Source organism: Diaphorina citri, unplaced genomic scaffold, assembly GCF_000475195.1.
Source record: "Diaphorina citri unplaced genomic scaffold, Diaci psyllid genome assembly version 1.1 scaffold46, whole genome shotgun sequence".
Taxonomy (NCBI): Eukaryota; Metazoa; Arthropoda; class Insecta; order Hemiptera; family Psyllidae; genus Diaphorina; species Diaphorina citri.
In genome coordinates, this window is record NW_007377483.1 from 23410 (window position 1) to 35870 (window position 12461).

Here is a 12461-nt window from a genome sequence, read left to right on the forward strand (position 1 = left end):
CCGTGGATCGACTCGAACGATGGTCGATCGATGTCGAATGAAACCGTACCTTGCCTCGACGACACACATTCACAGTTCAAACATGCTTGGTCCTATGGAATCCTAAAGTTTTGTCCACACACAGTCGACGCCGTGGATCGACTCGATCGATGTCGAATAAATCCGTACACTGCCTCGACGACAGTATACATTCATCTTGTCGATCGACGGACTATGTGTGGACACAGCTCAAGGTGTCCTTTTTATTGATTTTATGTTTGTCCACAAAACCCACTAACTGACACGTACATGAAATGTATCCCTGTGGCATGATTTTGCATATTATGAGTTGTATTAGCATTAGTATATTCACAACAATTTATTGCAGAACTCCTAATGCCGAATTGGAACGATAACACAAAATAGGCTGGAATTGAACCCGAAACCTTCTACATGTCAACCAAAAGTCTTAGAATGGACCAACCTCTGTATGGAGGACTTACAATACTCTGACGTCAGTTTCAAAATGACATATCAGCAGCTGACTGAGAAGTAACAAAGCTTAAAAGGAACCTAAAGGAAGAGAAATGTGTCCAATAAATAGACCTAATGCGCTTATTACAACATTACAAACTAATTGAATTTAGTATACAGCCCGGGTGGGAATCGAACCATCGACCCAGCGCTAAAAAGTAGTGCTTTATTTAGACTGCCAGCTTGGAACAAGTTTTACCATTATGCCAACAGTTTAATAGAGCACCTCTTTATTGATTGATGCTCTGGAAGGCTGGACCTCTATTTAAATAAATTATACCTCAAACAGAATTCAAAGCCAAACTAAACAAATTCTTTTACATCAACTGCAATGGGACTCGAACCCACCAACCTTCACAGTAGCGACACACTTACCCAGTCTTCGGCGTGAGGTGTGTTGGTAAACATGCGTGATGCAATGGTTTCGGTAGTACAATCTTCGATGGGCGCAACTATTTTCTGGTTCTCTGGATCCTCTAGCCATTTGGCAAGAAACTCACTCGAGTTCACATAGGACGCTACACTTTCACTCGATGGATCAGGAGTGTCAGGTTCTGGTGGCAGAAAGAAGCATTTCAGATGGGAAAAACAAGCGAGGATCACAACAGTGAAAGATAAAAAAGTTCTATAACACAAAACCGTGAGATGCTAACGAACAAAATGAAAAGGACAAAAATCTCGGGGATTTTATTAAAAAAGCGGGCGTTGTTTCGAGCTCTTCACTTTCGCTTGCCTCCTGGCATGCTTGATCATGAAGGATCCCTACATACCAAATTTGATTGCTTTACGACAAACCGTTCTTGAGATATTTTGTTCACAACTTTCTACTTTTTCCCATTTAAACCTGTTGCACGTAACGTACAGACCATGGGCTAAAAACCACTTTTTTGACATCAGGGGATTAGTGATTGAAAGTAATTGTTTGCACATTTTTTTTTTTTTTTTTTTTTTTTTTTTTTTTTTTTTTTTTGCTTGTGCAAACTACGTTCAAGCCCGCGTTCACATGCTACAATTCACTTGTGCCAGTTTGTGCATTTAGATTGAGCATGTAAACTCACCATACGATTTGACATTTCATTTATGGCCAACATTTCTTTTCAGCGTATGTTGGCGGTGAGAGAAATGGCCATCAACAATGTTCCCTCAATTCCTGGCACGCTCACTGTATTCACGTGTTACGTAAGTACAACCTAATAGCATTTTTTGGGGGAGCCAGCCACTCACCATCAGGTAGACCTGACGGGCACACCTGATCAGGATCGCCTGTCAGGTCTACCTGATAGTGAGTGTGCTCATCAGGTAGACCTGACAGGCGGACCACTGATCAGGTGTACCTGTAATCCATGTAGGCAGTGTACGGTTTCAGTCGACGTCGATCGACAAGGTTGTCTGGACACAGCTTGAGAACCTACGTCTGGACACAGCTTGAAAACCTACGTCTTAATATCATGAAAGTTTTTTCAAGGGAAGAGGGACAGAAATTACAGAGGGAAGTCCGAGTATCAAAATATAGACGATGAGCTATAATCAGGATTGAAAATTTGGTGTTGATTTCAGCCGATAACTCCCGAAGAATGGGTGCAGGAAAATTTTACGGGGCCACCGAATAAAGCTTTGGAACCATCCGTGCCTATACCGTGGATTTGCTGCTAACGATTCTATAACACAAAACCGTGAGATGCTAACGAACAAAATGAAAAGGACAAAAACCTCGGGGATTTTATTAAAAAAGCGGGCGTTGTTTCGAGCTCTTCACTTTCGCTTGCCTCCTGGCATGCTTGATCATGAAGGATCCCTAAACTAACATATTAAATTTCATTACGGACACTGCTACATAAAATCATCCCTTTTTGGCAGGTTCCAACGTTTGAAGAATGGAGGATAGAAAACAACAAAGAGTCTCGGGGAATTTATTAAAAAAGCGGGCGTTGTTTCAAGCTCTTCACTTTCGCTTGCCTCCTAGCATGCTTGATCATGAAAGGATCCCTAAACTAACATATTAATTTCATTACGGACACTGCTACATAAAATCATCCCTTTTTGGCAGGTTCCAACGTTTGAAGAATGGAGGATAGAAAACAACAAAGAGGAGATAAAAACGCACTGCACATCGCGCGCTCAAATAAACGTATTTTATTAAACTCTTTTGTTCATTTTTGGTACTTTCCGATTTTGTTATTTCCTGATTTAGTTTGACGGAAATGACGAACAGGTGATACGACAGAAGCAAAACGGAAAAGTTCTATACTTTTTTTACTAAAGAAGGGAAGTCCGTACTAGCGATCGAATGCACCAAAGGAAAACTTCGATAGTAAAAATAGTAAAAGACGACTACAAGCTGCACTGAGACGGATTGACTTGTTATGACTAATTCTTCATTAGTAATTACCTGATTACCCTACTCCATTCAAAGGCCGGAAATTTTGAAATCTGTTGAATCTTGTGAAGGTGTAGAACCAGAAGTCTTTCACATATGTTCCTCTTGGTGCAGATGAAGTCCTGTGATATGCCTTACAGGTTGTAGGTGACATAGGTTTTGTACCTAGTTGCCATTTTGATTACATGGCCTTTCCGTAGTGTCATTCTAAACTTGTTTGACCATAGCTCTCGTGTTCCATTGTTATTTTTAAACTGAAGGAGCAGAATTCAAAATTAATTGGGGACTGATGATTTTTCTTCTTTTAAAAATGGATAAAGCTAGATGAGGGATGAGGATCATAATAGACAACCGGAGCTTGTTATCATAGAAATCAAATGTCACAAAAAGATGGTCATCACAGCATTACAAGACACTAGGCATTCTATTGTTTTAATGTTTCACTAAAGAAGGGAAGTCCGTACTAGCGATCGAATGCACCAAAGGAAAACTTCGATAGTAAAAATAGTATAAAATACGACTACAAGCTGCACTGAGACGGATTGACTTGTTATGACTAATTCTTCATTAGTAATTACCTGATTACCCTACTCCATTCAAAGGCTCTTGGATTATTGGACGAAGTATCTACTGATCTAGTCGACAATACAATAAGCAACTCATTACTTTCAATAATGGTAAGCGAACATCCAGTAAAGTTATTGTTCTCCCAGATCTCCCAGTTAGGTATTTGGTGGTAAAGTACCACATATCGAGTGGCATATGATCTGACCTCATTTATAGCCGGACTATAGACAGTCTTATCCGAACGTAGGGGATGGTGGGAAATTTTCAAGATATAGCACTGTACCTATATTATTACCTATGTATTCTTTTGAAGACATTTTTATTTGTAAATAAACGTGGCCTTTCCGTAGTGTCATTCTAAACTTGTTTGACCATAGCTCTCGTGTTGCATTGTTATTTTTAAACTGAAGGAGCAGAATTAAAATTAATATGGGGACTGATGTTTTATCTTCTTTTTAAAATGGATAAAGCTAGATGAAGGATGAGGATCATAATTTGACAATCGGAGCTTGTTATCATAGAAATCAAATGTCACAAAAAGATGGTCATCACAGCATTACAAGACACTAGGCTTTCTATTGTTTTAATGTTTTCTTTTGGCTTGCTCTCATTTCTTTTGTGTCGAAAATGTACTTCAATTCAAACATGTACATTAGTTTCCTTTGTCTTCCCCCCCCCTCCCCCTGATGTGTGTAGAAGTCAAAAAATGTTTTAGGCAAACATGAAACTTGGTCTTGTTTTTGAAACATGACCCAATCCAAATATTGACCATGTCTCCAAAGTACCTACTTGAATTTCTAACAAAATCAATCAGTGCTTCATAATAATCATAATTATTGTCTTCTTGCTTATTCCGTCTACAAAATTACAATCTGGATCATGGCGTTATTCAGCTGATAGGATCATACCTACGACTATTTTCAGGGTAAATAGGCACCAAAAACTGCCAATGCTCACACAATGCAACCACAAGTGGTATTATGACTGATGAACATACCTCCACAGATGTTCTCCACAACTACATATTATGCGATACATAGTTATAAAAACAATATACCTACCCACCTAATACTCCAGTATTCACAGCTGTTTAGTTTCAGGAAAATTAATCAGGATCAACTTGGTGTAGACTTTAGTTCGAGCTCCCTAGTCCCTATAGCTCAGTTTGTTTTCAGTAGAACTGTTACCCATACATATCGATTGCGAGATTACAAATCAGCTAACAGGTGGTGAAACACAAGGTGAGTGGCTGGATGCCAAGTTTTCCTAAGAGACCCTTTGACTGTAGCGCATTTTTCGGACTTTTCGGCCCCCTTGACATTTCCCTGAAACTGGAATCAGGGACCTACTAACTCCTGAAAGAATTTTTCAATTAGAAATTTTGCACGATAATACATAACTTTTTTTTCTGAGTGAGAAGTCCTTTCAGGAATAGATCCCAGGGCCTTGGCTCCTTAACACTTAAAGGACCGCGTTTGAAACCCATTTTTGTCCCGTGGGACCAAAAAATTTTCCCCAAGAGACTATATCCGAACGTGTGTAGTAATACTAGTCATAGCTAGGTTGGGTTCTTCAAGACTTCAAGTATTTAAATTTAAGCCAGCAGCCAGAAACAGTATGTTTAAAATTTATTATTTTCTTTTTATATTCGGTTAGCTGTCGTTTTAATTAGCATTTTAGCATTTCCTAGTGTTTTATCTTGGGGTTTGAGTTGTCTTAACAGTTCTTTTGTGTATTTCTTTTTAAACATACCTAATTCACCTTTGTGTGCGCTTTACTATTTTTTCAAAAGTTCTATTTCAAAAGTACTATTTTTGTCTAGTAGTCGATCATCCCAAATTATAATTCACCTTTGTGTGCGCTTTACTATTTTTTCAAAAGTTCTATTTCAAAAGTACTATTTTTGTCTAGTAGTCGATCATCCAAATTGGTAAACTTTGTCTCGAGATCTTTGTAACTTTGTACTAAAGACTTTCTAAGAGTTACATAGTTCAAAACGAAATGTTCAAAAAAATGTGGAATGGACCCATGGAATGTGGAGAAATAATGTAAGTGCATATCCGAGAGCCTACACCGAGAAAGCCTGATGATTCTAATTTCTACATAGAATTCTAATTGGGATGAGGAAGTTCAAACTAAATTCTGCTGACTAATCAGAACAAACATCTGAATATTGTGCTGATATCAGATTAACATAATATCGGATAACTTAGCTTATCATGTCGCATTGCTTGTGATAGGGAACTCTCTACATCTATTGGGTAGTTGGAGTTCGCGTATTTTAGAACTCGATTTGAAAATCATTGCATAGAATCTTATTGTCATTTATGTGTACAAACTTTTATTGCAATCCCAATTTTGTGAGTTTTGATGTGTCGGATAACTTAGCTTATCATGTCGCATTGCTTGTGATAGGGAACTCTCCACACTCCACATCTATTGGGTAGTTGGAGTTCGCGTATTTTAGAGCTCGATTTGAAAATCATTGCATAGAATCTTATTGTCATTTATGTGTACAAACTTTTATTGCAATCCCAATTTTGTGAGTTTTGATGTGCGAGTAAAACGCAATAGGTAGATACCTAGATCATAACAAGGCGTTAATTTAGTTCTTTTGGTAAGAAAAGGTCGAGACAAATTTACTGTTTAAGTCTGTTTTAACTGTTTTTCACCCATGCATATTTACGCTTAGACTTGCCATCACCCCATTATGTGTACAAGTATGTCCGGTTTGGCAAAGAAGCTTGTTCGGGTAGCTTGTCACCGAATGGTGGGTAAAACCCCCGTCACGAGAAGACCTAAGTTGTTAAAAATGACGTTAAAGACTTATATCTAAATACCTCGCCTTCCCCTCTCAATGGTTTTGGCTACGAGTACTCTCCTGTATTTCAGTGTCCAACGATCAATTACATCATAAGTTAGTGGCGTTAATTTAGTTCATTTGGTAAGAAAAGGTCGAGACAAATTTACTGTTTAAGTCTGTTTTTCACCCATGCATATTTACGCTTAGACTTGCCATCACCCCATTATGTGTACAAGTATGTCCGGTTTGGCAAAGAAGCTTGTTACCCAAGGACCAACAATCCAAATACCAGTTCGCTCAACAATCTCTCATCAAGCAGGCTGCCATGTCCGGAATCAACATCAACACAGCTGGCAACACTGGAATCAACTACAACGCCGGAAGCTACACTCCCAGCCAGTCAACTTACGACTCTACCCAATCAAACTCGTACAATGCACCACAGCCTGCGTCTTACCAAGGACAAACTAATAATTACCAAGGACAGTCCACCAGTTACCAAGGACCTAGCAGCTATGGCACCCAGGCCCAGAGTCCTGCTACTTCTCAGTTCGTCAAGATTCCTTCTTCTTTCAGCGGAGATTATAGGTACAACATTTATACTTTAATTCTTTGAATCCAGTGTTCATCTCCATAAAGTTACCTTTCTTCCTGAGCCATTCATCGTGAGTGAACACCTGGAAAACGAACAAAAAAAAAAAAAAATAAAGACATTTGATTTACGAAAGTGAGTTTTGCTAGGTTGAGGGTTCGATTTCCGCCCTGGGCGGATTTTATCATAAACAGACAAGGTTTCGTTCTCGGAATGGCTGGCTTTCTCCTCTTCTGTCTTCCTTCTCAATTGACGATAAGACCTTGGCAAGGTTGTTACAGTTCCCTCTATCCAACCAATGTTTTCAATCCAGGTATCTTTCCACCTCTTATTCTCTCTTACTTCTCAGTTCGTCAAGATTCCTTCTTCTTTCAGCGGCGATTATAGGTATTACAACATTTATACTTTAATTCTTTGAATCCAGTGTTCATTCTAAAGGTGTGTTGTCTACCGGTGTCGATTGACGAGATTAATCTATGGTGCCGACGCAGTATGGACGGTTCAGTCGACATCGATTGATGTCTGGTCGACTATGTGTGGACACACCTTAACATGACAATCATTTGGTACCTAAACTTGAGGCTAATACTTATTGAAGGAGGCCAATGAGGATATTCTCTCTCCTTCTCTCTCTCTCTCCCTCTCTCTCTCACCTCTCAAACTTATGGGTAGAATTTTCTCGATAGCATGTGCTCTAAAAATAAACAACCATACCTCCTATCTAGAATCTACTCGAATAAATAAATATGACGTCAATGAATGACTCGCGATGAAATCTATATTTGAGAAAGATCGACAGCTGATAACAGCTGTGCTGTCAAATCAAATCAGATTGGATCATATCATCAGCAATGGCACTCGAGGTATAATGTGATTTGTCCAGAATTCTAAATCAATAAAGCCTACCATAATAGATCACATATAAAGTTCAACATGCTTAAAGTTTGGTAAATTGCTACAGAAACATAATATGTACATATTGTAGATACCTACCCTAACAACATCGATGGCTGGGTGATTTTTGGCCTTACCCAACCAAAAATGTTATTAGGGTAGGTACCTTTTAAAAGTACAGTAGAACCTCGATTATTTCAACTAATTTGGAGCAAGGGTAGTTGAAATAATTGAAATTCCGTATAAAACAATAGAAAAGGGGGCAAAATTTAGATACAACAGAAGAACAAAATGGTTAATATAAATACCCTATTTTGAACTGATTTTGGGGTTGAAATAATAGAGAGTTGAAATAATGGAGGTTGAAATAATCGAGGTTCTACTGTATAAGTGGCGTTAATTTAGTTCATTTGGTAAGAAAAGGTCCAGACAAATTTACTGTTTAAGTCTGTTTTTCACCCATATTTACGCTTAGACTTGCCATCACCCCATTATGTGTACCTACAAGTATGTCCGGTTTGGCAAATAAGCTTGTTTTGAATATTCTTGAGAATTTGCAATTCAGAATAATGACTTCAAAAGGACAATATTTTTAAATCCATCACCTCATACTTTATCATTTATCGTTAATCCCAATTAGGTATGTCACTTTCTAGCGCATTACTAGATTCCTCACAATAACTACTAGACTGCATGACACCCTCTGTACTATCACAATATTGGTTCCCATGTTCTTCCAGCGCTGATAACCAACATGATTAGAACTCGCCATTCAGCCGACATCAACAAACCATTCACTTTACTTGAAGACAGACACGAAGCGTGCACCATGATGTACCATGTGATAGGTCTCCTGCTAGTCCTCAATGTGATTAACACCTACGCTTCCATTGTGAACGAGATAGACCTCAAACTGATTGACTTGTACAAGAAGCAGTATGGAGAGCATAGTATAGTCAAAGTGTACCATCGGAATAAGAAGCACTACGCCACCAAGGAGCCGCTGGTCCATTACGAAATACTGGTGGTGGCGGAGGCCTTCTATGGTGTGCCCATGGCGGATGTAAGTAAAGAGAAATTAGTACTTTTTTTTTAAGAAATAGAAAGGTATTCATTTATAATTTCAAGTTTTCTGATAATTCAAAACCTTTTTACCTATTTAGAAAAATCTGGTGTGAACAACACAAGACTTTCTATTACACTTGCGGAATACGTATTTGAAAAAAAAAAGTGAAAATTTTTCTAAGTCCCAAACCGCCTATGTGGCGGCCAATTTTTGGTCGAAAATTTCCTATCTCAAAATACTCCCCATGTAATAAAGGATCATTTAAAAGTGTCCAAAAATTGATATCTTAAAATACTCCCCGTGTAATAAGGAATCATAATATAAAGTATGGAAAAAAAAAATGATTTTTTTTTTTTTTTTTATTTTTTATTACTAAAATAAGTGTCCAGAATAAAGTATTGTCATTATATGTCAAAAAATTGATATCTTAAAATAACTTCCGTTTTATGTAATAAGTCTGGAATCATAAATAATATGAAGTTATGCACGACAAAAATGATTTTTTTTTACACTTTCTATTACTTATAACCAACGTAACTAGCGAAGGCTAAGAGCTATACTTTTTACTCAGTCCTAGTTTTTTTTTTAAAAATATTTTTTTTCCCATTTTTTTTTTTTTTTTTTTTTTTTTTTTTTTTTTTGCTTGTGCAAACTACGTTCAAGCCCGCGTTCACATGCTACAATTCACTTGTGCCAGTTTGTGCATTTAGATTGAGCATGTAAACTCACCATACGATTTGACATTTCATTTATGGCCAGCATTTCTTTTCAGCGTATGTTGGCGGTGAGAGAAATGGCCATCAACAATGTTCCCTCAATTCCTGGCACACTCACTGTATTCACGTGTTACGTAAGTACAACCTAATAGCATTTTTGGGGGGAGCCAGCCACTCACCATCAGGTAGACCTGACAGGCACACCTACGCCTTCTAGGGCCAGCCACTCACTATCAGGTAAACCTGACAGGTACACCTGATCAGGATCGCCTGTCAGATCTACCTGATAGTGAGTGCGCTCATCAGGTAGACCTGACAGGCGGACCACTGATCAGGTGTACCTGTAATCTATGTAGGCAGTGTACGGTTTCAGTCGACGTCGATCGACAAGGTTGTCTGGACACAGCTTGAGAACCTACGTCTGGACACAGCTTGAAAACCTACGTCTTAATATCATGAAAGTTTTTTCAAGGGAAGAGGGACAGAAATTACAGAGGGAAGTCCGAGTATCAAAATATAGACGATGAGCTATAATCAGGATTGAAAATTTGGTGTTGATTTCAGCCGATAACTCCCGAAGAATGGGTGCAGGAAAATTTTACGGGGCCACCGAATAAAGCTTTGGAACCATCCGTGCCTATACCGTGGATTTGCTGCTAACGATTCTATAACACAAAACCGTGAGATGCTAACGAACAAAATGAAAAGGACAAAAATCTCGGGGATTTTATTAAAAAAGCGGGCGTTGTTTCGAGCTCTTCACTTTCGCTTGCCTCCTGGCATGCTTGATCATGAAGGATCCCTAAACTAACATATTAAATTTCATTACGGACACTGCTACATAAAATCATCCCTTTTTGGCAGGTTCCAACGTTTGAAGAATGGAGGATAGAAAACAACAAAGAGCAACAATTTGAAGTAGGGGAAGTGGATCGCCTACAAGCCAATGGAAAATAACCCAGGACACGAACCTTTCAAGAATCATTGACCATTTCAAAGGCTGGAAATTTTGAAATCTGTTGAATCTTGTGAAGGTGTAGAACCAGAAGTCTTTCACATGTGTTCCTCTTGGTGCAGATGAAGTCCTGTGATATGCCTTACAGGTTGTAGGTGACATAGATTTTGTACCTAGTTGCCATTTTGATTACTATCTTGGATTATTGGACGAAGTATCTACTGATCTAGTCGACAATACAATAAGCAACTCATTACTTTCAATAATGGTAAGGGAACATCCAGGAAAGTTATTGTTCTCCCAGATCTCCCTGTTAGGTATTTGGTGGTAAAGTACCACATATCGAGTGGCATATGATCTGACCTCATTTATAGCCGGACTACAGACAGTCTTATCCGAACTTAGGGATATTGGTGGGAAATTTTCAAGATATAGCACTGTACCTATATTATTACCTATGTATTCTTTTGAAGACATTTTTATTTGTAAATAAACTTTTCTAGGACTGGCAACAAATTGGTATACCGTCAACTACTATTGATTCTAGGGCTGGCAACAAATTGGTATGTCACTAGATTTACTATTACTGTATGAAATTTTGTTTTCTGCTGGTTCAGTTGGAACTTAGCTCTCAAGATGACACAGAATCAAACTGATGATTTCAGCTGATTCTATACACAACAAAAAGTTTGTTGAACAATCAGGTTGTAAGTTCTCTAGCTTTTTGTAGTTCCGTAATGTAAAATCAAGTGATAGTCACACCAGATTTTTTTCCCCTCTCAACAAGGGCAATAAAATAACAAACGTGAACTAACCCAATATGTACGTATCTTATCCTCACTTCCAAAATGAAAGTATGCAATTTGGTAGGTTCATGAAATATGTAAGAATTTTTTAATATCACAGTATTTTTTAATATTCTTCTTATTTTCATTTTCTTATGATTTACTTACATGTCTGTCTGATTTACTTACATGTCTGTCTGAATCTAACTACATTAAATTCGTAGATTTTTCTTTCATTCTTCCTCTCTTTCTTTCTTTATTCCTTCCTTCCTTCCCTCTTTCCTTCTTCTCTTTCTTTATTTCTTCTCAGCTTTCTTCCTCTTCTTTTTCTAGATCTGTTTATTTCTTTGCTTTCCTTTCCCCTTCTGATCTCGTACAACCTCTTTTACTTTTCGTCCACTTTCTTCTCTCTTTTTTTTTTTTCCTCCTTCTTCTTCTTGTTTACTTTTTCTACATTATTTGTTAAGTCACTGTTTAAATTTACTTTTATCCAAACATTAGAATTATCAAAAATAGTTACTTACTTTACTTATGCTATCACTATCACTATCATCCTAGGTATCACACAGTTGGACGTTAGTGTCACACACTCATTGAACATTTGCTCAGATTAGTTTATAGTTAAGGTTGTTTTATTTATAATTATTTATTGTTATTTTGTTCTCCTTTGACTTTCCTTACAAACTTGGGTCTATCCACTTCTTTTACTATTTATCAGACTTTTTTCTAGCTTTCTATTCTTCTATCTTTATCTACTTTGGTGCTCTTTGTTTAACTTTCTTTTTCGTGGCTCTTCCTTCTATGTCTATAAGATTACCTACGTTCTACCTACCTACTTTTCTTCTTTAACTTTTTTCTTATGCTTTTTCTTCTTCTTCCTCTCTTTCTTTCTTTCTTTTCTATCTCTGTTTCGCCTATTCACTATTCCCCAACCTCTTTTAATTTCTTCTATTATTTCTCTTTGTTCTTTCTAGTTTTTCTTTCGGATGTTTCTTCCCCTTTCTTTTCTCTTTGAAGGTCAAAGGAAGAAAGTAGCCTACTAGTAGGTAGATATAAGTTGATCTTTATTGTAATGAACTAGTTTATAAATCCACAACCTATTCTTCTGTAGGTACTTAGAAAGTTAATTATAATTATGTCCATTAATCTTTTGTAAGTATAATTTCCCATGTAAATTTTACTTCTTAAAAAAA

At 37.5% G+C, this 12461-nt stretch overlaps 2 protein-coding genes across 3 annotated transcripts in view; one reads left to right on the forward strand and one right to left on the reverse strand.

Annotated features, from left to right (window-relative positions):
• Nucleotides 1-889: 889 nt before the first annotated feature.
• Nucleotides 890-12461, reverse strand: part of LOC103514897 — a 13245-nt gene continuing 1673 nt past the window's right edge. Inside the window, exon 5 of the mRNA XM_017446468.2 lies at nucleotides 890-1067. Coding sequence (XP_017301957.2) covers nucleotides 1032-1067 — 36 coding nt within the window. The 3' untranslated portion in view covers nucleotides 890-1031. The remainder of the gene's footprint in view (nucleotides 1068-12461) is intronic.
• Nucleotides 4569-10756, forward strand: LOC103514791. 2 transcript variants are annotated; one of them, XM_008479703.3, is made up of 4 exons: nucleotides 4569-4698; nucleotides 8487-8809; nucleotides 9585-9662; nucleotides 10393-10756. In XM_008479703.3, exons 2-4 carry the CDS (start codon nucleotides 8501-8503, stop codon nucleotides 10483-10485), a joined length of 480 nt encoding a protein of 159 aa, XP_008477925.1. In that variant the 5' UTR covers nucleotides 4569-4698; nucleotides 8487-8500; the 3' UTR covers nucleotides 10486-10756. The 2 variants fall into 2 exon arrangements, with proteins under 2 accessions (XP_008477925.1, XP_008477919.1); XM_008479697.3 differs by lacking the exon at nucleotides 4569-4698 and adding an exon at nucleotides 5383-5505.

What these genes read in the sequence shown, in the direction of transcription:
- LOC103514791 (XM_008479703.3), top strand. Translation starts at nt 8,501, where the DNA reads ATGATTAGAACTCGCCATTCAGCCGACATCAACAAACCATTCACTTTA. An exon ending in ATGGTGTGCCCATGGCGGAT is followed by an intron (nt 8,810 to 9,584) that starts GTAAGTAAAGAG and finishes ATTTCTTTTCAG; the next exon opens with CGTATGTTGGCGGTGAGAGA. An exon ending in TCACTGTATTCACGTGTTAC is followed by an intron (nt 9,663 to 10,392) that starts GTAAGTACAACC and finishes CCTTTTTGGCAG; the next exon opens with GTTCCAACGTTTGAAGAATG.